The 26,158-nt window shown below is 43.9% G+C and overlaps 9 protein-coding genes across 11 annotated transcripts; 6 read left to right on the top strand and 3 right to left on the bottom strand.

The window, feature by feature from the left end:
- Window positions 1-41: 41 nt before the first annotated feature.
- LOC117584871 (5'-3' exonuclease PLD3) lies at window positions 42-1,835 on the bottom strand. Its single transcript, XM_034274022.1, has 2 exons — window positions 483-1,835; window positions 42-431 (listed from the first exon to the last, which is right to left on the bottom strand). The coding sequence occupies exons 1-2, from the start codon at window positions 1,695-1,697 to the stop codon at window positions 171-173; spliced, it is 1,476 nt and encodes a 491-aa protein (XP_034129913.1). The 5' UTR covers window positions 1,698-1,835; the 3' UTR covers window positions 42-170.
- An 83-nt stretch (window positions 1,836-1,918) lies between these two features.
- Window positions 1,919-3,046, top strand: LOC117584873 (ubiquinone biosynthesis O-methyltransferase, mitochondrial). The gene is made up of 4 exons (XM_034274024.1): window positions 1,919-2,018; window positions 2,083-2,271; window positions 2,332-2,864; window positions 2,919-3,046. The coding sequence occupies exons 1-4, from the start codon at window positions 1,990-1,992 to the stop codon at window positions 3,035-3,037; spliced, it is 870 nt and encodes a 289-aa protein (XP_034129915.1). The 5' UTR covers window positions 1,919-1,989; the 3' UTR covers window positions 3,038-3,046.
- Window positions 3,047-3,075: 29 nt separating this feature from the next.
- LOC117584875 (M-phase phosphoprotein 6) lies at window positions 3,076-3,669 on the bottom strand. The gene has a single exon (XM_034274026.1). It carries the CDS (start codon window positions 3,598-3,600, stop codon window positions 3,130-3,132), a length of 471 nt encoding a protein of 156 aa, XP_034129917.1. The 5' UTR covers window positions 3,601-3,669; the 3' UTR covers window positions 3,076-3,129.
- A 942-nt stretch (window positions 3,670-4,611) lies between these two features.
- Window positions 4,612-5,504, top strand: LOC117584874. Its single transcript, XM_034274025.1, has 2 exons — window positions 4,612-5,258; window positions 5,315-5,504. Exons 1-2 carry the CDS (start codon window positions 4,677-4,679, stop codon window positions 5,471-5,473), a joined length of 741 nt encoding a protein of 246 aa, XP_034129916.1. The 5' UTR covers window positions 4,612-4,676; the 3' UTR covers window positions 5,474-5,504.
- A 358-nt stretch (window positions 5,505-5,862) lies between these two features.
- On the top strand, window positions 5,863-7,835 carry LOC117584872 (transcription factor E2F2). The gene is made up of 5 exons (XM_034274023.1): window positions 5,863-6,365; window positions 6,417-6,526; window positions 6,583-6,841; window positions 6,908-7,247; window positions 7,329-7,835. The coding sequence occupies exons 1-5, from the start codon at window positions 6,054-6,056 to the stop codon at window positions 7,430-7,432; spliced, it is 1,125 nt and encodes a 374-aa protein (XP_034129914.1). The 5' UTR covers window positions 5,863-6,053; the 3' UTR covers window positions 7,433-7,835.
- A 2,500-nt stretch (window positions 7,836-10,335) lies between these two features.
- Window positions 10,336-14,404, top strand: LOC117584528. The gene is made up of 10 exons (XM_034273477.1): window positions 10,336-10,491; window positions 10,549-10,641; window positions 10,703-10,921; window positions 10,991-11,128; window positions 11,189-11,257; window positions 11,328-11,606; window positions 11,667-11,726; window positions 11,786-11,920; window positions 11,987-12,319; window positions 12,383-14,404. The coding sequence occupies exons 8-10, from the start codon at window positions 11,918-11,920 to the stop codon at window positions 14,240-14,242; spliced, it is 2,196 nt and encodes a 731-aa protein (XP_034129368.1). The 5' UTR covers window positions 10,336-10,491; window positions 10,549-10,641; window positions 10,703-10,921; window positions 10,991-11,128; window positions 11,189-11,257; window positions 11,328-11,606; window positions 11,667-11,726; window positions 11,786-11,917; the 3' UTR covers window positions 14,243-14,404.
- A 505-nt stretch (window positions 14,405-14,909) lies between these two features.
- On the top strand, window positions 14,910-16,466 carry LOC117583961 (protein deadlock). The gene has a single exon (XM_034272662.1). It carries the CDS (start codon window positions 14,910-14,912, stop codon window positions 16,464-16,466), a length of 1,557 nt encoding a protein of 518 aa, XP_034128553.1.
- Window positions 16,467-16,558: 92 nt separating this feature from the next.
- On the bottom strand, window positions 16,559-18,508 carry LOC117584600 (probable ATP-dependent RNA helicase DDX47). Its single transcript, XM_034273606.1, has 3 exons — window positions 18,234-18,508; window positions 17,915-18,173; window positions 16,559-17,715 (listed from the first exon to the last, which is right to left on the bottom strand). Exons 1-3 carry the CDS (start codon window positions 18,444-18,446, stop codon window positions 16,631-16,633), a joined length of 1,557 nt encoding a protein of 518 aa, XP_034129497.1. The 5' UTR covers window positions 18,447-18,508; the 3' UTR covers window positions 16,559-16,630.
- A 275-nt stretch (window positions 18,509-18,783) lies between these two features.
- LOC117584599 (intersectin-1) lies at window positions 18,784-24,651 on the top strand. 3 transcript variants are annotated; one of them, XM_034273603.1, is made up of 12 exons: window positions 18,784-18,901; window positions 19,144-19,633; window positions 19,776-20,186; window positions 20,254-20,687; window positions 20,754-21,027; window positions 21,092-21,239; window positions 21,293-21,556; window positions 21,634-22,563; window positions 22,761-23,045; window positions 23,133-23,406; window positions 23,476-23,649; window positions 24,197-24,651. In XM_034273603.1, the coding sequence occupies exons 2-12, from the start codon at window positions 19,470-19,472 to the stop codon at window positions 24,205-24,207; spliced, it is 3,369 nt and encodes a 1,122-aa protein (XP_034129494.1). In that variant the 5' UTR covers window positions 18,784-18,901; window positions 19,144-19,469; the 3' UTR covers window positions 24,208-24,651. The 3 variants fall into 3 exon arrangements, with proteins under 3 accessions (XP_034129494.1, XP_034129493.1, XP_034129496.1); XM_034273602.1 differs by lacking the exon at window positions 24,197-24,651 and having other exon boundaries at window positions 23,476-24,154; XM_034273605.1 differs by lacking the exons at window positions 22,761-23,045; window positions 24,197-24,651 and having other exon boundaries at window positions 23,476-24,154.
- Window positions 24,652-26,158: the final 1,507 nt, after the last annotated feature.

Raw genomic sequence — 26,158 nt, 5'->3', positions numbered from 1 at the left:
TTTGTAAATAATTTTATATATAATTGAAATGTTCACAATTCTTTCTCTGTGGTATGAAGCGAATTATTTTATTTTACATCCAAAAATATAATCAAAAAAGATAATCATTAAAAAAATCAATAAAATAAAACTGAATAGCTTGAAGTACGGTTCGTAGCACTTTTAACAATCTATTCCAGCTCATGAGCATAGGGACTATTCCAATCTCTCTCAAAAACATTCCTCAGGTCGCTGCGCAGTGTTTGAGTTTGCTCTGTTTCGTGCGTTTCCCTGAGCACCAGGCCAATGCCGGCTGTGTCGGTGAAGTAGTCCCCAGACCAATTGGAGGTTCCTATGTATGCCACACGATCGGTCACCATGTATTTGTTGTGATTCACCCGACCAAACGGTATCTTCTCTTGACCCGCATCCGTGGGCACAATAAAACGGCGCTGAAAAAAAGTTTGTTTAATTTCATAAAATTCTTGAATTGATCTACTTACAATTTGTATATCGATTTTGTCCTTTTTGGAGCTGAGATCCTGCAGGGATTTGAGGTATTTATCCTCACTGGGATTGGAATGCTTCCACCAGGAGATGAGCAGCTTTACGGCCACACCCCGCTCCACTGCCGCCCGGCGCAAGGCATCATCGATGTAAGGCCAATACTTTGGATGCTGGCCATAAATGATCAGCGGATAGTAGTCCATCACAGCAATGTTCACATAGGTAATGGCAGAATCGATGGTGTTTATTATGGCGTCCAGGTCGTTGGTGCGACCGGAAGCGGAAAGTGGTGGCGGGGAACTGGACAAAAATCCCTCCATCGTTGTGTTCTTGTTCACACTTAATACCATTGGTGAATCGAGGTTAAAGTGCGTCGAATAATCATTGCCCCATCTTGGTATATTTGAATCCGTACTCTTTCCTAAATACCAATAGGCCTTGAAGATCTTGGCCACATCCTCGGTGAGCTGTGGACAGTTCTGGGCCAGTATTCCCATTTCCTTGACCTGCGTCAGTGCCCGCCAGTCCATGTTGGCGCTGCCCAAATAGAAATGCTGTCCATCTACAATCCAAAGTTTCGTATGCAGGACACCGCCGCCAAAGTACTTGGGGAATGAGAGGGTTACCACATCGGCAGCTCCATTGCTGGCCAGCAGCTTGGTGTCCTCATTGGGCGACACACTCGAGGGTTCACTCTGGGCTATGCGTATGTTAAGCCTGTTACTGCCACCGTTTCCATTGGCCATGAAGCGCTTAAAGATCTCCTCGCCCTGATGTGTGCTGGTGTCGTTCACGCCGGGTGTATCCTCAGCGCGCAGCGTCCAGTAAAATGATGCAATGTCCAGGGACTCCTTGGCGCTGTCCAACAGCTGCTGCCAGGCCTCAAAGGTGCTCAAAAACCGTGGACTGTTCTCGGAATAGTTGAGCCCAATGGGTATAGACTCCACCAGTTGGATATTACAGTCGTACTTGGTCCGATCATACCTACTGCCGACGCCGCCTTTCAGGTGCTGCAATCGTGGCCGTGGCTGGAAGAACGAGGAGCCAAAGAAGAGCAGCATGAACAGCGAAACCATCAGCAACTGCACGGCCGGTGGATTAGCCTCTTGCTGTTGTGTTTGTTGCTGTCTGTTTTCTCCTGTTGTGGTGGCATCGGCGGCGGCATTTTCCACATCTTCCTCGTTATGCAGCGGCTTATATTGCTGCGGCATTGTTGGGTGAACAAAAAATCCTAAATGATCGCCGATTAGTAATAGCCACACTCCACCTTGTTATCTATATCGATAATACGCAAGTCGCAAGTGATAATGCCAATTCTCTCTCGTTTGCATTGAAGAATGATAAAGAAAGAACCACACTGAATCGCAATTCTACAAAGAGACAGAGAGTGAGAGAGAGAGAGAGAGAGAGAGCGTGAGTGTGTTGTGGAGAGAGGAGATTGTCAATGCACAGGGCGACTGTCAGCTGTTTTTCGTGAAAATTGTTTTTGTTGCCACCAGAATTATGCTGCGAAATTCGGTTTATCCGCACAGGTAAAAATGGTAATTAAGCAATAATTGTTTCTTGCCATTTTACTGTTCCATTTCCGTATCACAGCAAGCTGCTGCAGACTCTGGCTAAAGTGTTGGGCAGATGCAACAACAGCAACAGCAGCACCGGCGGCGGGGGCAGTGCAACACTCGATGCCGACACAAAACGCGAAGTGGAACATCATGAGAATCAAGCCACAGATTGGTGGAACCAGAATGGCACAATGGAAGCACTGCATGCCCTCAATGAAATACGGTATGTTTCCAGATTTCCAGAAATTATTCGCCCAAGTACAAAGTTCTAAATTCTGCGCAGCGTTCCCTTTATACGCGATGGCATCGTTGCGCGCGGCAATGTGAAGTCTCATTACGTAAATACAACAAAGGTCTTGAAGGGACAATGCCTGCTAGAAGTTGGTTGTGGCGGTGGTCTGCTGACCGAGCAACTGGCGCGCCTGGGCGCCCAGGTTACGGGCATAGATTTAGCCGACAAACTGATTGCCGCTGCTAAGGTTCATTTGACGGAGCTTAGTCCGGAGCTGTCCAGCAATGTGAAGTATAAAATGGAGCCAGTCAATCAGCATGCCAAAGCGAATTGCGAGCGCTACGATGCCGTCATTGTATCCGAGGTACTGGAGCACGTGGATGACAAGGTGGCCCTGCTGGAAGCGTGTGTGCGTAGCCTTAGACCAGGCGGATCCATATTTATTACCACTTTGAACAAAACTCTTCCCATGTGGGTGGCCGGAGTGGCCGTAAGCGAGTATGTGCTGAACCTGGTGCCCAGGGGCACGCATCATTGGGATAAGATGATTTCCCCACTGGATGTTCAACGCATATTGGACACGAGTAAGTAGGAATTAGCTGTATGGCACTAAAACATGCTCATGTTCTGTCCCCTAGTGAACTGTCAGACCGTGCTGGTGAATGGCAGCACCTACGACTTCTGGAACAACTCTTGGCGCTGGATAAACACGACCCAAATGTGCTACGCCCTGCAAGCAGTGAAAGATTCGGAGTGAAGTTCTATTTGTAAGATAAATAGCATTAAGACACTATGTAAAAACTAAAAGGTTTAATGTTTAAAGCAATGATTCAACTAAGTCTGCGCTTCTCAGTCGTCGTCTTCGTCGCGAGGTCTCTTGAACTGTGGCTTCTGTTGTTTTTGGCCTTGCTTCCGCTTGAGGTCGTTCTTCGTACTAAACTTTTTGGACATGTTATTGGCGACGCTGGGCGCCTTATTGGTGTAGTATGCCTTGGCCATGTCCTGGTCGGACACCTCCTTGGGCTGTTCGGGTTTCACTTTAGCCAGCTTCTGAGCCAACTCCTGCTCCATTAGCAGCTCCAGCTCCGGGTTCATGCCACGAAAACTGAGACGTCCGTCGATGAGGCCAGCGCAAATGGTGTAGCTGGGCTCGATGATGAAGTTGGAGTTGGAGTTCAGCATTTTCGCGTTGATTTCGTTCGAGTACAGTGCCCGACTCTGCTCGTCGTCATCTTCCTTGTCCACCTTGACTTTGGTTCGCTGCATGAACTTCATGTCCAGGACACCACGCGAGAGTCTCGGCTTGATTTTCGACGGCATTTTATTATTAATTGTATTATTACTTTAACTAATATCAAAAAAAAAATTGTGCACGTTGTTCCACGGGGTGAAGAATGTGAGAGCAAAACAAACGAAGCGAAAAAGTCAGTGTTGTGAAACGTCTGTCAGACCTGAGAAAACGTGGCGGGCGTGCCATTCAAATTATATTACGAATTTTAAAAATCAGATCAGAGTGCGCCCAGACACTAATTTCCTGTTTTGGCTTGGCTCGGCTCTTACTCGAAATCTCAAATTAAACACCATGCTTTCTTCCAAACGATACCCCCCTAGGCAACATGAGCAAAGTCAAAATAATAACCGCGTACAGTATTTGGAAAATATCTTTGCTCGCAAAGGAAATCTTATCACCATGATTCGCTTCTACGCCGGCCACGAGTGTCTGTGGAACAAACGGCATGCGGAATACCCTAACCTTAGAAACAGAAATCAACTTTGGAGCTGGATAGCGAAACAGTTTGGTCCGGGCGTGTCGGGATCTGAAGTCGAATGTGTGATTCATGGCCTGCGTAGACAAGCCTTGGCCGAGTTTAGACGCATTGAAGCATGTAAAATTAGGGGAGGACTCTGTGGCAAGCCGTCCTTTGATCTTCTGGAAGAGTTTCAGTTCCTGCTGCCGGAGGTAGTGAAAGTTGCGAGTCAAACTCCTACAGAAGCTCCTCCCCATGACTTGCAACCCAGTCTCACAGTGGAGCAGCCTGCTTCCTTTGCATTGGAAGACTCTGGAGGACTCCAAGAATCTGACGACGACAGTCAGGAAGGCTCTTGCGAAGCTGCCCGTGACGATTTGGATGAATTCTGTTTTGAATTAAGGCAAGAACTGAGCCAGCTTGCTCCAGATGTTTGCTTGAAAGCACAAAAGAAGATACTTTTGGTCATTCACGAGACTCGTGTGAAGCGTAAACCTACTAAAATCAAACCAATTTTAAAGAAATTCGTTCGCTGGAATTTGCCCTAGCCTCAGAGAAACCTGACACACACATGTGTGTGTGTGTGTGAGTGAGTTCTGGGTTTGAAAGATTCCAGTTTCAAAATTAATACTGTGAAAATTAGTTGTCATGTCAAACTCAAGCTTTATTGGATTAATCAAAAAGAATTATCACAGCTTAATAAATATATTCTCCTCCGATTCGGACGCGGAGGCATCTTCGCCGCAGCGTCGTCTGAATGCATTCAATGTGAAAATCAATCGAAGAGCCAAATTCCACACACTACTGTCGCAAAAGGATACGGTGACCAAGCTGATACAACTATATCGGCAGAATGAATGTCTCTGGAATCCGAATTGTCCGGACTACAAGAGTTCCGAGTACCAGGAGAAGGTGTGGAAGGATATTGCCTCTGCCATAGATACAAATATGCCGGTTGTGCCCGTCAAACGAAAAGTGCATGTTCTGCGAGATCAATGGGAGGCAGCCAAGGAGGGACCGATGCCGAATTTCTTTGATTATCCAGACTTTGGTTTTCTCAGCCAGGCGCCCGCTGCGGTCGAAGAGCAGCCGAACAACGACCAGGTGGTGGAATCAGATCGCATGGATTCAGGAAGTGAGCAAACTATACAAGCAGATGAAGCAATGGCGGTATTTCCATCAGAGTATGTAATTTCGAACAAGTCTCAGCATATTGCGAATCTTTGCGAGGTAATATTGTAAATTCTATTTTGACTTTACTAGAGCATGATACTTCTCCCCCGCAGGTAATTCGAATTGATTTGGAGCAAATACACGATGAATTTTTTTTTGAAGCAAAGTGGAAAATCCTAGATGTATTACGAGATGCGCAGTTAAAGCAGCTGCAAAGGCTGCAGGAGAGTCAAAAACCAAATTCAGATGATGCAGATTCAACAACTCTATAGAAACAAATTAAATATATATAAAATATAATTTAATTTGTTTTTCATAGTATTTAACCCTAGAAGGGGTAACTCGAACCCACTATTTGTTTGTTTTTCTATTTTTTCATGTAGACACTCCAGCTCTGAAATCTCTAGTCGATTTAAGCTTAAAAAAACTTAAAAAGTTTATAATGGCTTTTTTCACAAAAAACAATTGCGTATTGTTTTCATATTATAAAAGTTGAAAAGTGTCTTTGTACTGTAAAAGGACTCCTGTTTGACGAAGAATGCCTTTGCGGGGTAAAATTTCCGCTACCTTCTAGGGTTAAGCAGCCGCTTGTGTTGGCAAATTGAAAAATGTCAGTGCTGTGCAGCTGTACAGTCATGCCCATGCGTCATTACACAGCACTAAAAGTCAGAATAGAAAAAAGTGACATAAATAAATGGCGGAAAATTTTGCTCAAGCGCCAACATTTGTATTTAAGTGTGATTTATCGTAAAAATAGGCAATCTTTAAGTTGTTTAAACGCGTGTCAAATCCAGCTCATCCACTTATATATTTAACATATATCGAACAAAGACTTCTATTAGAACGCGTGCCATGTACAAGCGTAAATCTGCTAGCATTGGAATAAGAGACAGCGCGGGCCCGGGCTCTGGCCTCACGATGAAGAACATCAGCGCCAAAGGTGCTGCTAGCAATGTGGACATGGATGAGACGATGACGATAAAGTCGTATGAGAATGATAGCGTTCACATGGACATGTCCCAGGACCAGCAGCAGCAACAATCGCTAAAGTCACCGTCCCAACCCCAGCCAGGTCAGCAGCGCTCTGTGGGCTCTCTGGTCTTATTAACCCAAAAATTTGTGGAGCTCATGAAGTCGAATGGTGGGTCAATTGATCTGAAAGAGGTAAGTGTATTGACATTGTTTGGCTACATTTATTTAATGCGTTGGTTTAAGGCCACGAAAATCTTGGATGTGCAGAAGCGTCGTATATACGATATAACCAATGTGTTGGAGGGCATTGGCCTGATTGATAAAGGCAGACACTGTTCCCTTGTGCGCTGGCGGTAAGTATTCCCATTGTTTATGGTGTTCCATTTGTCCAATTTTGTATTCGCAACAGCGGAGGAGGATTCAACAATACCAAGGACCAAGAGGAGTACGACCTGGCGCGTGAGCGAACCAATCATCTGAAGGAGGAGGAGGAAGATCTGGACAAACAGCTAGAGTATGCGCAACGGAATCTGCGATATGTAATGCAAGATCCAACAAATCTCTCATATGCCTATCTCACGCGGGACGATCTTCTCCAAATGTATGCGGATAACTCGGTGTTTACCATACCCAATTACGACGAAGAGGTGGAGATCCAGCACAATGATGTAAGTTACTTTTTAGAAGCTAATTAACCATAGTAGAAATGCTAAATTCATCGCCTTCCCAAACAGAGCGAACTCCGCGTTTCCCTGGACAATGGCAGCACCATTGATATACGGCTGGTCACAAGCCAGGGAAAGAGTACAACAAATCCAAACGACGCTGACGGCTTCTTTGACTATCGGCGCTTGGACACCCCATCTCCATCCATCTCCTCCCGATCCAGTGAAGATGGAAGCGGTCCAACAAGCACTGGCAACGTCATCACGGACGAGCACACGTACTCATGCAATCCCGATCTAAAAGAGGAGATGAAGCTGCTGGAAAACGAACTCACTGCGAAAATAATCTTTCAAAATTATATGACTGGCCACTCGCTGAGAAGATTTTACCCCGATGATCCCAATTTAGGTTGGTGTTGGTGCCCATTTCTCATCGGTGGCATCCGAATGTCGTAGACCAATAATATGTGATTTATATGATCTATTACAGAAAATCCGCCACTTGTCCAACTGAATCCACCGCATGATGACTTTAACTTTGTACTGAAAAGTGACGAAGGCATCTGTGAGCTTTTCGACGTAGAATGCTCTTAGCTGCGGGACAGACGGGACTTTCAACGACTTTTTAACGATTGTAGTTGGCCGAGTGCGTTGTGCAAATATTTATGATTAGTACAATTTTGACTTTTGATTTCTTTTATAGAAGTAGAAATTTTAACTAGCTTAATTCCATGTATTTTTGGCAGACTAAAAACAACCCAATAAATCGTGTAGAAACACTCATGCATTCCTTCTTTAAAAGAATGTATGGTGGTATTGCATACCTTTTTTAATGTACATATATCTATTAAATTTTTATTTTTGATTAATAACGCCCAGGTTTTACTTTTTGAGGTTTCTCGCGATATTTTGTGTACCATAAATAACATCAGCTCCAAATGTATGTGCTCTTTTTAAAATAAAGGCGCCATTGATGGGATAACCATCTGATAATTTACTTAAATACTTTTCCTTAGTTTGGTTTAGCCTAACTAACTAATCTCAGCACTGAACATATAATTATAAATATAATTAAATAAATCAATTGGCTAATTCTAAATTTTTAAATAATCCCTTTAATTGGATTGATGGGCCCTAACAATAGAGGGAAGATATGTATTTTAAAATTTTACTGCATGATAACTACAAATGGATATCAAAGAAAAATATCGTCACAACAAAAAGCGATGGTATCCTGTACTCTTGGAGCGATGGATACCCTCTAACTGAGGACAGTTCAAAAAGAATATAATGCTATTTTTCTGGTTGACGTTTTTAGTTTTTACCTTGTTTCCCAATCAATCCAATAAAGATAAGTCATGAAAATCTACAAAAATTACAGTCCTAACTAGCCGGTAATATTAAACAGAAGATACATGGAAAACCAGAGAGGCTTACAGAAAAAATATACGACCGGAGACAGAAGAGTTAAGACAGGTTTCAGTTATTGCGATAGCGTCGAATTCTAAAGAGGCACTGTCCGTATGTATTTGGGACAATTTAAATAAAAGACTGCGTACGTTCGGAAATTGAATGGAGAAATGGCTCCGTACTTTTTTTAAATCTTATGGACAGTAAATCAAGGATTCTGGGTAGAATTTTATGGCAGAAATTCATGCATAATATTGTGCTCAGGCCATGAAAACGGTTCCAAAGATTTGGATACAAGAGATCGGGTAGAAAAGATAAGAGATAAGAGCTTAGATGTAGTTTGACATCATCCGTAGTGGCTTCAGGTATAAGACGAGAGACAAAGATTGCTTTGCGGGGGACCACTGCTATGAGTGGTACTCCAGAAAAGCGAGCTGGTGGAGCTACTCCTAAAAGTCTTAGTGCGGATCTGAGGAGCTAGAAGAGGCTGCAGATGCATCCCCATTCAATGTAACAGAAAGTGGACAATCCTTTGCACTGGATGCTGGATCCTGTTGGGGATGGCATCACTGGCAACTGAGTCCGAAGTTAGATTGACAGGGGAATGGATTATTGAGGCAACTACCATGTTGTTAGGCGGGAGAAATGCTGGATACTCTAACGGCGGATGGACATCTATCGGTGAAGGTTGGCCACTAGGAGTAGAAAATGAGTGAGAGTATATAAAAATAAGAGAACAGAAAGAAAATCAAAGAATCGGTGATTAGTTAGACGATAATGATGATTTTCTCATCATTATCCGTGTTCCTTTGCAAAAGAAAGGAGCAATTATGTCGTGAAGATAGAAGAACTGCCCCTCAAACCCCTCCGAGCTTATTATAATATTTACCTATGTATATTCCCGCGCAATAGAATTTCTTCTCTTTTCTTGCGCGCGCTATTTTTCAAAAAATGATTATGATATAGTTGATAGGGCTGACAAATATTTAAAAAAAAATATCGGTGATATATTTTGTTTGGAAAAAATATCAAAGTGATATCAACAATATCACTGCAGCAATATCGATATATTTGATAGTTTCGATATTTGTTTGCCTGTAAATATTTGCTTATTTTCAATTCCGCGAGCACCGGAAAAAATAGTTCCCAAAAAGAAAACAGAAACCTTACATATGTTTATAACATCTTTAATCCGTATTCCAGTTTTCTGTGTTTTAATTGGACTTTTTCAACTTTTCTTTGCTATACATATATATTCCTTTTGAGTGGTTATATTGTTTTTTGGTTCAAAACACGCACAGACATCCAATTTTCTGCTCAAATACAATAAACCAAATATATTTATTATTATTATTTTTTGTTTTTATTTAATAGCTATAGCGAAATTGGTTGGTCGCAGACGATGAGTCCGCATTGACCATGTACTTAAGTTTATGATGAATATTAGAAAAAAGTCACTGAAAATGTTGAACTCAAAAAAGAGTTGTTTGCCGAACGAACACCAGAAATATAATGTATATTTATTTAGATCCTTATTAGATCCGACATTAACATATCAAAAAAAATCAAAAGCCTATGAATAAATTGATATTTTGGAAAAAAAATCACGATATAAATATATTTTTATTTTAAATAAATATCGATATATTTGACAGTCCTATCATAACGGCACTTGGTGCCACCAAAAAAAAATTGTGTTTAATTTTAATTTTCACGTGCGATCCAAAAAAATGCGAGAGGAGCTGAAGCTCAAACTGTTCCGGCGATTGAAGGAAAAACATGGTGAAGATAAATTATCGGAGGCCGAGTGGCAATATTACCAAGTAGACTTCTTACGGAGCTGGGACAGAAAGGTTTGTATATCCGCACACACAGTAATGTGAAAATAAATGCATTTTATTGAATTCCTATTTATTTCGATCGTTTCATAAGGATAAGCCATCTGTAGATGAAATGATCGAAGCCGTGTTCCAGCAGATAAAGCTAGACGACGATGCCACATCTCCTTCTCAGGATCACACCGACTTCCAAAATGCAAGAAACATTACAGATACTGATTGAATAGGGACATAGGTAACATCATTTCTATCGTCCAGGACAAACACCGGCAGCCAGCAAGGCGTGGAAGCAGTTTGGAACCGAAAGCAGCTCATGGCGGATCTATTTTGCCTGCTCAGGAGCTCAATGACTCATCGAAGCGCAGACCCAGTTCGATTTCTCCGGACCTGCGGGGCCCTGAAAGGGTATACAACTAATTTGATGCCGTTTGAATGTTACTAACTATTATCTATATCGTACAGACGGACCAATCGCGATCATTAACGCCTAGCTACAGCACGGCTGAAACAGATGGATCGATTCCACCTCCTCGGGAACACATTATCTATGGAGTGGTAAGCAATCTGTTAAATGCTGATTCAACAACTATTAAAACAAAGCAACCCTATATTTCAGGTGGAGGCACAGGCGGAACTGGCACTGAATCCTGATGGGCCCACTGAGCTTGAAAATGTAAGGGCAGGCCACAAGAAATTAAAAAAGCCCATCAAAACTGTGACAAATCCGCTAGAGACTACAGAATCTACTGGAACTATTTCAACTGCTCGTGAGCTCGCTGACACATCGAACCCGACCAAATGTAGACCCAACTCGCTGCCCCTGGACCTTGAAAAGGTAGAAAATCTACTACGGACTACTGCGGACTTCTTTAATAACTTTTAACATATGACTTATATCGTTCAGGGCGACAAATTGCGGACTTCAAGAAGTAGACGAACCTTGAAACTTGATACGGAAACTGAAGCGACTGCTCAGGAGCCCAATGTCTCATATAAGGAAATACCCAACTGGCTTTCTCTGGATCTCCCTGACCCCAAAAAGGTAAGATGCAAAATAAATACTGATTCCATAGATATACAAAAAAAAAGTTATATTCTTCAGTTGCATGAATTGCGGTCTTCAAAGCGTATATCCAATTCGCTTCTTTTGGACGTACCTGGGCTTGAAAATGTAGGTCAACATTTGTCTATCTATCGCAAGTTAAACCATTCAACTATATTCTTTTAATTATATCTTATAGGCACACAAATCTGGATCATCAAAACCTAGAGATACCTCGCTTAATGCTGACGGCCCTCAACCGCCTCCTCGAGAGGCTAACACAGATATTAAGAAGGTATGCTGTAAAAATAGGTATCAAAATAAAAAATCTATCCTTCAGACGAAGCAAACACGTAAAATTAAGCGTAAACCCAGCTGCACAGGCGGTCCAGAGCAAGAAGCCACTCATGATGGAGATATTTCGCCTGCTCGAGAGCACACTAACCATGGATCTTCGGGGTCTTTTCTTGATCGCCAGGTAAGAAACTAAAAAAAAGTAGAATTGCTTTAAATTGTAATTCTAATTTATATCGTTTAGGAAGAAAAATCGCCAGAGCTGGCACCGACTCTTGGTGAACCCAACATTGAGCTTAAAAAAGTAAGAAAGAAAATCAATAATGCATGAAAATTGAGAAATTTACAATTTCTATTGTTCAGGCGGACCAATCGGGACCATTAAAGTCTAGCCAAAGCTCGGTTTTAGCTGGTAGCAAACCGCAGGCGTCTCCAGACGAACACATTCCGCCATTGACTCCCGAAGAATCTACTACATCCAGCCCTGAGTTTTCAATGGTATGAAACATCGATTTTGCTTATATTAAATATCAAAGCTACTCAAATATACTTTTTATCGTTCAGAGTCTGGCGGAGTTATCGCATTCATTGAAGCATGCAAATAAAGACAGACCGCGCTCTAGCATCGTCAAAAGGCGTCACGACACCCTGAAATCTGGCTGGAAAAGTAAAGAACTTATGGATTCGCTTGACGATTTGCCCTTGTCTGAATTGCGGAAACAAATATTATTTGACCAAAATGCCACTGAAGCAGAGGGAAGAAAACCTGAAAATATTGAAAACCATAGTGCCAAGAGTCCCGTATCTCCAGGGTCAGTTAAGCGTAAATCACCGACTGAACCAACCAAACCAACACCATTGCAGCCGATCAAGAGAAGGAGACAAGCACATGTTCCAGTAAAAGTTGTAAGCTGCATTATGGAATATATACATCCTAACAGATTTATTTTGTTGCCACAGATTAACCGACATCTGGAGAGTGCTCGTTCAATGCCTAAGATTGAAATGGATCCAACTCCTATCGATTTAAGCACTAACATATTTGAGGAATCCGTAGAGCAGACAGATATTGATTTAGAAAAGGCAGCCGAAAAGGCCGACAGCGCCATAACCAACTGCTGGAGTGAGCAACAGATCGATTTAAGCAGCGAGAACAATGTGGAGGACATTGAGATATCTCCAGAAATTGATAATTGCCTGAAGAGCTTTACCAGTAACACACCAAGCGAAATTTACGATCAACTAGCCGACACAACGGCGATCTTTGAAATCTTGCCAAATTCCTCCAAAGTCGATATGGAAAAGGCAGACCTCATGCTGCTCACCGGCGAAGAGGAGGACATTCTTGACTACGAAGAGGATGGAGACATTGACGATGATGTCTTATCGGTTACGGCTGCATCTTGGGATGGCATGAATGAAGTGGAGACTAAACCAGAGATTATAAAAGCTTCGTTCAGAAACTATCGCATACCCCGAGTTAATACAGAGGCACTGGAGACGCAACAGCCAATAATGCCAACGCTGTGCGTCAACGAGGAAATACTGAAAGAAAAGGAACAGCCGGAGCCAAAGAAGCGGATATTAACGAAACGGAAACAATCAGGGTCTGCTGCGCCGTTGTTTGTACTCGACCATCATGAAGTGCCCTCTTCAACATTACCTTTAGTGCCTGCCCCAATAATTCAATCCCAGTATGACCAGAAGACAAGCCTAACCCATACGGCATACACAAGACCTACAGAGTGCACACCAATAATGCACACGTTTACCGGACGGTCAGAGAGGAATATAGAAGCGCAAACCATATATTCAATGCCTCCTACAGGCCTCCTAACGTCTTCAGTACGTATACCAATAATATACTCAACCAACGACCAGGAAAGGATACAGCTTCGGGAGAATGCGCTAGTGCATAAACAATACGCAGCGACTTATCCAGCGTATTCAGCGCCTGCTCCAATTGTAACGCAGCTACAGGATAAATCCATGATGAACCCTGCTGCAACAATAACGCAATCGTTTGGCAATCCACGTGAACAGATATTCCCCGCTCGAGATATGGCGAAACCTCAACCGAAAATTGCCCCGCCATATCGTTATTCAGCTGTGAATAACAATTCCTTTCGTCCTAGTGATAAGGAATGGTTTAGTTGTGAGTACTGGATGGTGAATTTATTTGGAGTCAAGTGCTATGCAAATCTAGACGATGATTGCACCGCTCAATGCTGTAACCATACATTCACCGGCATAGGAGAGTTTACACGGAAAGTGATGAAATTGGATGAGCATAATCTGTTATTCACATATCACCGAATAGTAATGCATAGTCAGCGTCTCTTTCTCAGATTTGCTTCGGTTTATGTGGATGTATTTGACTCGAAAAATATGCAAAACGACTTGATGCACTTGCTGATGGATTGCCGCTTATACAAGTCCTTTAGTGCTCCAATTGTTAGCAAAGTCTTCACTGCCATGAAAAACAAGGGCTTGGAAACGCATGCAACGTGTTGCATTATGAGTACCTTATGGGCGCCCAGTAGAGCGCACGAGTTCAGGGAACTGACGTTAATTATCTTACAAATTCTATCAACCTCCAATTGGTACACTTATAGTGATAGTATAGTGAAGCTATGCCAAACACAAGGGTTCCATTTACCACCTAATATACTGATAACCATTCTCTCGTCGACGCACGGGAAACAAGAATTAAAAAACGACGCTTTGAAGCTCTTGTTGGTCTTTCGAGTCGGCTCTGGGGGATCGAACACAGAGCTTACGAAAGCTATTGTTAAGTTTATGGAAGATAACCCTCAATGAGAGGTACACCAGCTGGGAACAATATATTTTTAAAAGGCTGTTGAACAGTAGAATCGAACACAATCAGTTATATGTATTTCGGTGCGCAATTATAAAATCCCATCGGACTTGGTATCATTACTGTAATGATATTAAATATTTCAATTTATAAGTTTACAAACATGTTTGTATTACAATAATTATGACGATTTAATAAAACAGAACTAATAACTATAGAAATTATAGAGGGTTTATTATATTTTCTGTGTTTCAGTTTTTTTTATGGTTTTCTATTAAAATATTCGTTTTACTGTTGGCATGTGCCGCCTTGGACATGAGCAAAGAGGTACACACATACGGATGTACATATATCTGTATATGTATGTAAGTGGATACATACACGGTAAACATTAGGAGTACTCAAGCTCTTGACGCAGGCGGTTTAAGTGTTGACTTTTAATAAGGATGGTGAAAATCATCATAAACAATTATTTAAGATGTCATATTTTTCGCATTTATAGTAAATAAAAATTAAAAAAGTTTTGCAATACAATTAATTGATGGTGTGTGAACACTGCTTCAAGACATGTAAAAATGGCCGAAAATATCGAATAATCGTAAAGCATCATGCCTCTACCGTTGTTGCTGCCGGCCTACTAAGAAAACAACGCCGCAAATCGACTTAAAAATGTCTTGGAAATTGTCACCAAGCGAAATCGCCAGTCAATTCAACCCGAATCCGTCACTGGACGTTGTAAATGACAAGGAAAAAGACGACGACGTGGTTGAGGACGATGTGTTGTCAATGAATACATCTTGGGATGGCCTGGACGATTTGGAGAGTAACCAAGAGCTTGGAGAGAACGAGAACAGTCAAACCCGAATGCCATCGAAAAACATTCAAATGAATCAGAAAAAAAACCCTAAGTCAGAGCAACTAAAGCAAACTCCATACACAAAGAAAGAGAAGAATCTTCAAATTAATCAACCACCAACGGCGACTCCTACATTTGCTGCGTCTGGTTCTGCAAGACCTCCTCAAAGGGGCCGACGAGAGCTTGGCGTTCGCCAAAACAAGCGCTACCCAAATCTAGGGCCACGTTCAGCTGTAACTTCAGTGGCGTCGATATGGCAGAACCCACCCAATGGCCAGGCACAGGCTCAAGTACACAGGATGCCACAGGGGAACCAAATCGCAGTAAACAGGCCGTTCCCACAGACTTCAGTATGTAGTCCAACAATGAAACAGTCTCTTAACAACCAGGAACAGTTTCTGATGCAAGGCAACGCACTTGTGCGAAATATATATTCAGTGCCTCTTCCAGCTGTGTCTGTACAGCAGCCTCCAGCTGCATCTGCACAGAATCCTGCAGCTTTATCTGTAAGGCCGATTTTGACTAGAAGGCACTCGCAGTACGCCCAGCCACAGCAAATGAATATAGAACGGTGTTACTTATCAATGATGACGACGGATGTTGATAATGGAAGTTATGAAATTTATCCTGAATACCACCCTCGGCCTGCGGAGCTAATTAGTGTGACCGAAACGCAATGGCAACACTCTCTACACTGGATGCCTGATTTATTTGGTGTCCACTGCTTTGACGCTATTTACGATGAGTGTCAGGTTCACAAGTGTAATCATAGCATCAGCGACTTTAAAGATGTGTTCAACAAACTGTTGCACCTAGGTGCGGATAGTCTTCTGATCACATATGGTCTGCTACGACGTAATCAATTTCTGTTCCTGCATTTCGCTGAATGCTTCGCTAATGCTTACAGCAACCGCAATCTACATGAAGACTTGTTGCACTTGCTCGCCGATTGTCGGCTGTATAAATCCCAAAGTGCGCGCATTGTTGGTTTAACCTTTGATATCTTGAAAAACAACGGCTGGGAACTCGAAGCTATGGCGTGCATCATGGAGTATCTATGGGTTCTGCCCAGTAAAGCGCACAAGTACAAGGATCTGACCTACAAAATATTACAACTGCTGGCATCTTCTTACTGGTATTCCTACACTGATCAGTTGAGCGACCTGCTCAAGACTGGATTCAATTTACCATCTGAGATATCGGCAGCCATTAACGCGTCGACAAATGGTAGTCTGGAATTGCAAATAAAGGCTGCACAGATCCTGGGCAACAATCTCGGGGTAAACACAGACCTGCAATCAGTGTTTAATCAACAATACGTTAATGACGGCGTCGTATCATACGCCGACATATGCCACAGTCTCTCTTAAACGCAAACTGAAGATAACATTAACTAAAGCGAGCGTTGAACAGCTAAATATCGAGATCATGTTTATAAAATAAATAGATTATCCTGCCTACAAAAATATTTTTTCTTTGTATTCCGAAATTTATGACAAGTATAACGCTAATTAAATAACTAAAAATTAATGTATTATCTTTTCTGCTTTCCCTTGGTCCAGTTTTTTTTGGCAAAGGGTTTCTTGCCCTTACCCCCTCCCCCTCCAGCACCGTTGCCCATGGGCTTCATGCGCTTCCGCGCGCCTGCAAAGTGTTCCGAATCATCGTGATTGTCCCCACCACGCTTGTGACCCCTGCCACCCTTGGTGTCCTCAAGATCTTTCAGCTCCAGCTTGGCCGTGCGCTGCGCCTCAGCCACGCGCTCCTGCAGGGCCATCACTTCGTCCTCCTCACATTTGTAGAGCGGCAGCTGTTTGCCCAGCAGATGCTCGATGCGCTGATACAGCTCGATATCATACTGGCTGACAATGGTAATGGCCCTGCCCGAGCGTCCCGCTCGAGCTGTGCGACCCACACGATGGATGTAGTCTTTGCTGTGGGTGGGTATGTCAAAATTCACAACCACATCGACATGCGGAATGTCTAGGCCGCGAGAGGCCACGTCTGTAGAGATTAAAATGGAGCGATTCTTGGCCTTGAATTTGTTGAGCGCCGCCAGGCGCTTGTTCTGCGACATTTGACCATGAAGAGGAATAGCGGCCAGACCCAGAGCACGCAGCATCAGAGCTGTCTTCACAGTGTTGTTACAGGTGCTGCAGAAGATCATGAAACTATTGCCGGCCAGCTCGTTGAGTATGTGCACCAGATAGACATCCTTGTACTTGACGGGTATGAAAAGATACGATTGCTGCAGCTGCTCGACGGTCTGATACTTGTTGGAGACCTCCACCTTGACGGGATCCTTCAATGAAGCCCTCTGCAGCTTCTTCACTTTCTTTGTCATTGTCGCACTGAACAGAAATGTGCGACGCTCGCGTGGCAGCACCTTCAGTATCTTATCCAGCTCCACCTCAAAGTCCATGTTGAGTATTCTGTCTGCCTCGTCCATGACCAAGTATTTGATGGCCTTCAAATTAAAGCCCTTCATGTTCTCCAAGTGGTCCACCAGGCGACCCGGCGTGGCAATGATTATGTGCGGTTTCTTTGCCAGCTGCAGGCCCTGGGCAACCATGTCCATGCCACCCACAACCACACAGCACTTGATGCCAATTCCGCTGCCTGAAAGATACAAATTCTTGCATGAGACGCGAGTTGCTAGGAGTACCACGTGCCGTGACTTTAGCCGGATTTGCTCAGAGGTAGTGACGAATAAGTAAAATAATAATTTCATGGTTTCGTTGTATAACAAAATCAAAACTGGTTTAACATCATTGTGCAAAAGGGAAGATCTGATATGTACAACTAGTTGAGCACTTACCAAGCGCCTCGAACTGCTCGCCAATCTGGAAGGCTAATTCACGTGTGGGCGTTAGCACCAGCGCAAAATAGCGCTGCGGGTTCTCCAGCAGCGCATGTAAAATGGGCAGGGCAAATGCTCCTGTCTTGCCAGAGCCTGTCTCGGCCAGGCCAATCACATCCTTGCCTTGAAGAGCCACTGGTATGGCCTCCCTTTGAATTTTCGACGGCGCCTTCCACTTCAGCTCTTCGCATGCCTGGCACAGCGTGTCATTTAGACCCTGAGGACCGTTCAATAGATAAATAAAACTAGTTCAAAAAGTGGGGTTACGGTAGCATACAAGGTCCTTCCATGTTAACTTCGCCTCCTCAGTTGGTGCAGCAGCGTCCGACCCAGAGCCAGCGGCCTCATCCTCATCCTCGTCACCGCTCTCCCCTTCATTGACATCATCCTCGTTTTCCGACTCCTCTATCTGGTCTTCCTCCTCGCCACTGAGCTCTTCTTCGTCACTTGTCTGCAGCTGCGCTTGATCGTCTTCTGAAGTTTCCGACATTTTCTTTACTAATTTTTCATTTTGTTCGCACGTGGTCTTCAAAGCAGTGTGACCACAAATTTATTTATAAAATTAACCTTCTCCATGCGATATGTATCGAAAAAATCGAAACTCGTCTAATATGGTACAAGACCCAAACAAGATACAAAAAGTGCTGAACAAATACGAAATGCAGGGAGCAGAAACTTATGCTTAGGTTGAATTCCATTTAATAAATAGTACTTGTTCTAAAATACACACACACACAAGTAAACAGACGGTCTCACAACAAAATGTATCTAAACATCGGGAGTGCTGCCACGAATAGGCGATATTTTTGTGCAATAAGCGATACAGCTCGAAAATTGTACAGCACTGCTTGATCAATTTGCTGGTCACACTGATTCCTACTATTGATTGAAACAAAAAATTTACGCAAATACGCAAGTAGGAATTTTTTTGTATTCCAATGAAAAGTAAGAAAGTCCTGTAAAATTGCGTCGAGTGTGTGGTGTTGGTGTCGGCAACTAATGAGAAGTGCAAGCTAATTCCGAGAAGCTGTTGCCTGTCCCTGTCGGTTTTCTGTGCAGTGAAAACGCCTACCAACCCAATGCGAAAATCTATGAAAGCCACCTACATTTACTTTTCTCGGCCGCTGCCGCTGATCTAGCTTTCAACTGTTCATAGTGTACTTCTAACATTAAGAATTGCATTTCAGGTAAAGCATAAAATCCATTGTGAAAAATTGTGGGGTGGTGGGAGCAAAAGCAGTGGCAAACGGATACGATACTCAATAGGCCATAGTAAAGAGAGCGAAAGGCAAGAGCAAGAGCATGACATGTATTTGAGTACCCAGCAGCGGCCGAAGAGAGCGCATTAAGCACACGCACACAACTATACACACTTGTGTGGGAGTACACACACATACACACACAAACGGAAGGAAGGAAACTGGCATAGGATACAACACCGAAATAAAAAGGAAAGGACGGACGGTAGGAAGGAGAAGAACTTCTGCGAAAAGTAGGATAATCGCGAATCGAAATGAATCCAGCGGTGGATGCGTGGGCGGTGACCCAGCGGGAGAAGCTCAAGTATCAGGAGCAGTTCAAAGGCCTCCAGCCCCAGGCGGGCTTCATTACGGGCGCCCAGGCGAAGGGATTCTTCCTACAGTCCCAGCTACCGCCTCTGATCTTGGGCCAAATATGGTGAGTGGAGCATAGTGGAGTGTAGTGACTCACTAGCTTGTGCGGCTATCAATTGTTTCGACTACCACGAAGAGGCGTCAGTGCCGATAAGAGCTATTTTGTTTACATATTTGCTTTCCCCTCAATTCTTAATTTCCTGTAGGGCACTGGCTGACACGGATTCCGATGGCAAGATGAACATCAATGAATTCAGCATAGCATGCAAGCTGATCAATCTGAAGCTGCGCGGCATGGAGGTGCCCAAAGCGCTGCCCCCAACTCTGTTGGCCTCGCTCACCGAAGGCCAGAAAACGCCCACAATGACGCCACGTGGCTCTACGAGCAGTTCCATGAGTCCACTCGATCCGCTGAAGGGCATTGTGGCTGCCCCAGTTCCCCTTCCAGTGGCCCTCCCTGTCGCCGTGCCCGCTGCCCCAGTGCCAGTGGCTGTGGTGCCAGCAGCAGTAGCGATTGTCTCGCCACCAGGACTACCGGCAGGGCCAACGCCGCCCTCCAGCAATCCACCTAGCCGCCATATGTCCATTTCGGAGCGGGCGCCATCCATCGAATCACTGTAAGATCCAAGAACGAACCTACGCAGGGCTCCAAGTAATCCAAACAACTTCTCCTCCATCTCGCAGTCAGGGAGAGTGGGCCGTGCAGGCTGCCCAGAAGCGCAAATACACGCAGGTATTCAATGCCAATGACCGCACCCGTTCCGGCTACTTGACGGGCGCCCAGGCGCGCAGTGTTCTAGTGCAGAGCAAACTGCCTCAGGTGACGCTGGCCCAGATCTGGACGCTCTCGGACGTCGATGGCGATGGGCGACTCAGCTGCGAGGAGTTCATTTTGGCCATGTTCCTCTGCGAGAAAGCCATGGCCGGCGAGAAGATACCCGTCACGCTGCCCTTGGAATGGGTGCCGCCAAATTTGCGCAAGATTAAATCGCGTCCGGGTTCGGTTTCGGGGGTGGTCTCGCGCCCAGGCTCACAGCCCGCCTCCCGGCATGCGTCTGTGTCCTCCCAGTCCGGTGTGACTGCAGGCGATGCAGATTTCCTGGCCGGCTTACCGCAAAGTAAGATTCCCGAAGAAAGTCTCTAGGCTTCGAATTGAATAACTGTCAATCCATTTCCATTCTTAGCTTCGTTTGAGGACAAGCGCAAGGAGAACTATGTCAAGGGACAGGCGGAGCTCGACCGCAGGCGAAAGGTGATCGAGGATCAGCAGCGCAAGGAGCGGGAGGAGCGTGAGCGCAAGGAACGCGAGGAGGCGGACAGGCGCGAGAAGGCTCGCCTAGAGGCGGAGCGCAAGCAGCAGGAGGAATTGGAGCGCCAGCTACAGCGTCAGCGTGAACTTGAAATGGAAAAGGAGGATCAGCGTAAACGAGAGCTCGAGGCCAAGGAAGCAGCCAGGAAGTAAGTTCTATGCCAAGTCTGTTTCCATTCTCATTTCACTGAGATTTGAATTTGTTCTATATAGGGAGCTGGAAAAGCAACGTCAGCAGGAGTGGGAGCAAGCGCGAATTGCTGAAATGAACGCACAGAAGCAACGTGAACAGGAGCGTGTCCTCAAACAGAAGGCACACAACACGCAGCTTAATGTGGAGCTGAGCACTCTAAACGAAAAGGTTGTTTATCGCCATACCCAAGCGGAATGAGTATTAATTTTCCTGCCTTACAGATTAAGGACTTGTCGCAAAAAATTTGCGACACACGCGCAGGCGTGACCAATGTCAAGTCTGTCATTGATGGCATGCGCACGCAGCGAGACACTTCCATGAGCGAAATGGCCCAGCTAAAGACGCGTATCAAGGAGCAGAATGCCAAGCTGATGCAGCTCACCCAAGAGCGGGCCAAATGGGATGCGAAGAGCAAGTCCAGTGGCGCTGCCATGGGCGGTGAGGCGCAACAGGAGCAGCTAAATGCTGCGTTTGCCCATAAGCAGGTGAGTTTTTGTATGAACAACTTTTACTTATTTGTACCACAATAACATAAATTATATGTATCCCTTCTCTGCTGTAGCTGCTGATCAATCAGATAAAAGATAAGGTGGAAAACATTGGCAAGGAAATCGAGTCCAAGAAGGAGGACATCAACTCGAACGACCTGCAGATGACGGAGGTAAAGGACGAACTCTCCGCTCTGCTCGCCAAATGCGAGGAACTCTACAAGGAGTACGATGTGGAGCGCACCTCCGTGTTGGAATTGAAATACAATCGCAAGAACGAGGTGATAGCCACCGCCGCTTGGGATACGGGCGCCTCTAGCGGAGGTTGGGGTGAGCCTGAAGCAGCAGCAACCGATGCCTATGGTGGCCTGACCAATGACACTGGCGCCGTGGCAGCACCAGCTGTGGATCTGAGCGGGCCAGCGCCCGAGGGTTTTGCCAAATATCGCGCCGTCTATGAGTTCAATGCCCGTAATGCCGAGGAGATAACATTCGTGCCAGGTGATCTCATTCTGGTTCCACTCGAGCAGAATGCCGAGCCAGGCTGGCTGGCTGGGGAGATCAATGGCCATACAGGCTGGTTCCCCGAGTCCTATGTGGAAAAGCTGGAGGAAGAAGGACTCGCAGGCGCCGCTGTTACTTCGACCATCGAGCCAGCGGTGATCGACGAGCCAGCAGCAGCATCATCATCCATAAATCCGTATTCGGCAGACACCTACAATGACAATATCAATGTGGCTCCCTCATTGGACGCAGACCTGACATCCTCGGGCTCCGAAATCGAGTACTACATAGCCGCATATCCTTATGAATCTGCCGAGGATGGTGACCTAAGCTTTGGTGCTGGTGAAATGGTGATGGTTATCAAAAAGGAAGGCGAATGGTGGACCGGCACCATTGGTAATCGCACCGGCATGTTCCCCTCGAACTATGTGCAGAAGGCGGACGTGGGCACAGCGGTGACTGCAGCTGCAACTGCAGCTGTGACTGACTCGGCTGATCAGGTGAGTGGAGTAGCTCGCACTTCTGTAGGTTGATAGACACTACTGCAAAAAAACGAAAAGAAAAACGGAAGCTGTGTATACACCCCTCCAGAGTAGAGTCGTGTGTTAACCAACCAATCATTTTTCATCTACTAATCCAATGCTTTTCATGTGCTGTACCCTTTGCCACCGTCATATTTGTGCACTCGCAAACCCAGGAGGCTACACTAAACAGCAACTCTGCCTACGCTGCTCAAGTTGAAACATATTCGCTGCCACAGGCGCACGCTCAGGAACAGCTGCATGAAGAGCCACTACCACAGCAGCTGGAGGAGCAGCAGCAGCCCACAGCCCAGCTGGCAGAGCAGACCGCAGTGGCGGAGGATGCGCACGAAGACCTTGACACTGAAGTTTCCCAGATCAATACACAGTCCAAGACACAAAGCAGCGAACCGGCCGAGAGCTATAGCCGACCCATGTCACGCACCTCTTCCATGACACCCGTAAATAGTTGACACAGCTTTTTGTTGCCTCCCATTTGCAGCGTCCATAACTAATCTTAATTTTGATCTCTGCCTACGATCTTCTAGGGCATGCGGGCCAAACGATCGGAGATTGCACAAGTGATTGCGCCGTACGAGGCAACCAGCACCGAACAGCTGTCCCTGACGCGCGGCCAACTGATTATGATCCGCAAGAAGACCGACTCTGGCTGGTGGGAGGGTGAGCTGCAGGCCAAGGGCAGACGCAGACAGATCGGTTGGTTCCCCGCGACCTATGTAAAGGTGCTGCAGGGTGGTCGCAACAGCGGACGCAACACACCTGTCTCGGGCAGTCGCATTGAAATGACCGAACAGATCTTGGGTTTGTTTGAAAAGCAGAAATGTCACTCGACAAGCATGCCTTACTCTCTTCCTGTCATCCCTATTCCAGATAAGGTCATTGCTCTCTATCCATACAAAGCACAAAACGACGATGAGCTCTCATTTGAGAAGGACGACATTATCAGTGTGTTGGGCCGTGATGAGCCGGAATGGTGGCGCGGCGAGCTGAATGGCCTATCCGGTCTGTTTCCCAGCAACTATGTGGGTCCCTTTGTGACGTCCGGTAAGACATTGAAAGTGAATGGCACCTCAAAGCAGGGAAAGCAGTGAATCTCTCGAAACCCAGACAAACCACGACAGCACCACGCTAAGCTCTCTATGCTACACATTCCAACTCCACATCTTATGATTTATTGATATCGAATAAGCAATGCCAATTTGTTCTCGTTATGTCGTTCTCTTCTTTCAAGAGAAAATACCATGCCGACTTATTATGTTTAGTTATAATTTGTTGCAATATTTTCCATTCGACATTGTATGTATATCTATTATTTGTTAATTGTGATTATTTAGTTTCTAGTGTCTGATATTTACACCTAAGTTGAGCGATGGCTGCTCCTATCTCGCTCACCCTATCATTATTGTTTAGCCAATCTATATGCCTAGTAGTCCTAGTCCCTTTATTTTGTGCATTTTGTATTTATTTAGTCTACATATTTATACTTTTAAACCCATTATGTGTGTACATATATACAAAGCAAACTAATTAAATGCAATTCTGATTCCAATTATAATCCTCTCCTCTCTTCATGCTGCAAACGAAAAAACAGGAAACGTATAACGAGCCATGGGCTTTGGCCTCTAAGCGGCATAATGCATTCGCTTAAACACAAATAAAACAAATCTACAAACACACAGACGATACCCTGCGGGGGGTCGGCGTTAATGTTAAGATCACCACAGATTTTGACATATAGTCAACAGCATTTTCATCCGCCAAAAGGCAGGCTAATCTCCCATATGAAGTATGTGTTTGTATTCATTGCTCTTTTGGGCATGGTCTTTAAATAGATGATCCACAATTAAATCAAACTCAGCTCTATCTCTCTGTCATGTTCATAACCAATTAAACGAAGAATACAACCGAAATCAAGTAAGAAAAAGTCATTTTAATGGATATACTTACACGTACATAAAATAATCTGCATATGGAAATCCGAAATACATATTGATATCAAATCACAATTACAAATTACACTTTCGTTGTATTAGATGTGCGTTAAAAAGAAAATATAATTCAAGTGTTTTTTTCCGATCCCCTATCCCTACCCCCAAAAAAAAGCTACAACACTTATGCATAAACTCGTAGAACGTATATAACGATGGTTTTCTGTGTTTTCCAATAATATATCCGTATATACATAATTGTACATATATGTATTTTGCTGTATAAGTAATGCGAGAGAAACAAACACAGCAAAAATAGGTGGAAAATAATTATTGTTAACTAAATATTAAGCATTGATGATCGACCATTCTCTTGTACTCGTACTCGTATCGAAAGGAAAACTATGGAAATATTAAAGGTAATAGGAATGGATAGCCTTACGGGCAACAGTATTGATAATATTAATGAGATATGATATGTTTAAAAAGGGCTATCCTATTTTTATGTTTGATGTGTAATCTAACTGAATTTTGTTTATAATTTGTAAGCGCTTCTATCAACTGCCATAATTGTATTTATTTACGGTCTATTGTCTAATTGATAAATGTTGAAATTGTTTGCCGCTAATGCTGGATGAACGAGTAAGTATCTGTAGTGTCGGATGGTGGCTTAGGGACCGGACCGAATGGAGATGTATAAATTGAGTATGTACAAAAGCCTAAACATATAGAGAAATTGATACATACATATTAAAAGCAAGCCACTATATAGAGCTATGTTACGCTGTTCGAATCTGTTTAATGCTAGTTACAATTAGTCTATATATCACACACACACACACACACACACAAAGCAAACCAAACATATATCTACGCTATCTCATGAAGATGATGAAGCACTGTCAAATGCCTTTCCAAAAGATAACCAAAAACCAATCACCTTACATGGATTACTCTTAATCTTAACTTGTTATTGCATACAAAAGAAAAACAACTATTTATGCGCCTATAGCTCTATTAAACAAAACAAAAAATTAATGAAAAGAAACGTTATCAAACCCATTAACGATTTACTGATCGGCGGTACTTTGGGCGAAATTCTAATGCATAAAAAACAAACATAAACATTAAAAACATAATCGTATTTATGTAGCTAATGTTGGGTTGATTATTGATTCTACATAAACATATGTACGAGTACTAATACATTTAATTAAACCACAAGAAACTAAGCATATACATACATACTATATATATATATATGGATCAAGTAATACAATTTCTTTAGAACGAAACTAACAAAATGATGTTAATTGAGATACATTCCCCCTAAAATATGAGTCACACAAACATACTACACACACCATGGCATACATATAATGCTCATATAAAAACGTATTTGTTTAATCGTTACGAGAGTTAATTAATGTGAAAAAATTAAAGAAGAATAATTATCAAGGAGTTGGAAAACCAATTCCCTACCCACACACTGAGAACGAATTCTAGAAGCATTTTGCACACTCACCTACCACTGAGAGACTCACTTTAAATGCGAAATGGTGACCATCGATATATTTACCTATATACAAAACAAAAACAAACCAAAACCAAAATCTATATAAAGG

The sequence above is a fragment of the Drosophila guanche genome, unplaced genomic scaffold, assembly GCF_900245975.1.
Source record: "Drosophila guanche unplaced genomic scaffold, DGUA_6, whole genome shotgun sequence".
Classification (NCBI taxonomy): Eukaryota; Metazoa; Arthropoda; class Insecta; order Diptera; family Drosophilidae; genus Drosophila; species Drosophila guanche.
Note: the sequence above shows the minus strand (reverse complement) of the source record. Positions and strands in the feature narration are given on the sequence as shown.

Bases quoted from the DNA above. Each gene is read 5' to 3' on its own strand.
- LOC117584871 (XM_034274022.1), bottom strand. From the start codon at position 1,697: ATGCCGCAGCAATATAAGCCGCTGCATAACGAGGAAGATGTGGAAAAT. The intron at 432-482 runs GTAAGTAGATCA...ACTTTTTTTCAG, and splicing joins ACAAAATCGATATACAAATT to CGCCGTTTTATTGTGCCCAC.
- LOC117584874 (XM_034274025.1), top strand. From the start codon at position 4,677: ATGTCAAACTCAAGCTTTATTGGATTAATCAAAAAGAATTATCACAGC. The intron at 5,259-5,314 runs GTAATATTGTAA...TCTCCCCCGCAG, and splicing joins ATATTGCGAATCTTTGCGAG to GTAATTCGAATTGATTTGGA.
- LOC117584875 (XM_034274026.1), bottom strand. From the start codon at position 3,600: ATGCCGTCGAAAATCAAGCCGAGACTCTCGCGTGGTGTCCTGGACATG.
- LOC117584528 (XM_034273477.1), top strand. The intron at 12,320-12,382 runs GTAAAAGTTGTA...TTGTTGCCACAG, and splicing joins GGAGACAAGCACATGTTCCA to ATTAACCGACATCTGGAGAG.
- LOC117583961 (XM_034272662.1), top strand. From the start codon at position 14,910: ATGTCTTGGAAATTGTCACCAAGCGAAATCGCCAGTCAATTCAACCCG.
- LOC117584599 (XM_034273602.1), top strand. From the start codon at position 19,470: ATGAATCCAGCGGTGGATGCGTGGGCGGTGACCCAGCGGGAGAAGCTC. The intron at 21,240-21,292 runs GTTGTTTATCGC...CCTGCCTTACAG, and splicing joins TGAGCACTCTAAACGAAAAG to ATTAAGGACTTGTCGCAAAA. The intron at 23,407-23,475 runs GTTTGTTTGAAA...TCCCTATTCCAG, and splicing joins AATGACCGAACAGATCTTGG to ATAAGGTCATTGCTCTCTAT.
- LOC117584872 (XM_034274023.1), top strand. From the start codon at position 6,054: ATGTACAAGCGTAAATCTGCTAGCATTGGAATAAGAGACAGCGCGGGC. The intron at 6,366-6,416 runs GTAAGTGTATTG...CGTTGGTTTAAG, and splicing joins GGTCAATTGATCTGAAAGAG to GCCACGAAAATCTTGGATGT. The intron at 7,248-7,328 runs GTTGGTGTTGGT...GATCTATTACAG, and splicing joins CCCCGATGATCCCAATTTAG to AAAATCCGCCACTTGTCCAA.
- LOC117584873 (XM_034274024.1), top strand. From the start codon at position 1,990: ATGCTGCGAAATTCGGTTTATCCGCACAG. The intron at 2,019-2,082 runs GTAAAAATGGTA...TCCGTATCACAG, and splicing joins AATTCGGTTTATCCGCACAG to CAAGCTGCTGCAGACTCTGG. The intron at 2,865-2,918 runs GTAAGTAGGAAT...TCTGTCCCCTAG, and splicing joins TCAACGCATATTGGACACGA to TGAACTGTCAGACCGTGCTG.
- LOC117584600 (XM_034273606.1), bottom strand. From the start codon at position 18,446: ATGTCGGAAACTTCAGAAGACGATCAAGCGCAGCTGCAGACAAGTGAC. The intron at 18,174-18,233 runs GTATGCTACCGT...AACGGTCCTCAG, and splicing joins AGTTAACATGGAAGGACCTT to GGTCTAAATGACACGCTGTG. The intron at 17,716-17,914 runs GTAAGTGCTCAA...TGTATCTTTCAG, and splicing joins CGAGCAGTTCGAGGCGCTTG to GCAGCGGAATTGGCATCAAG.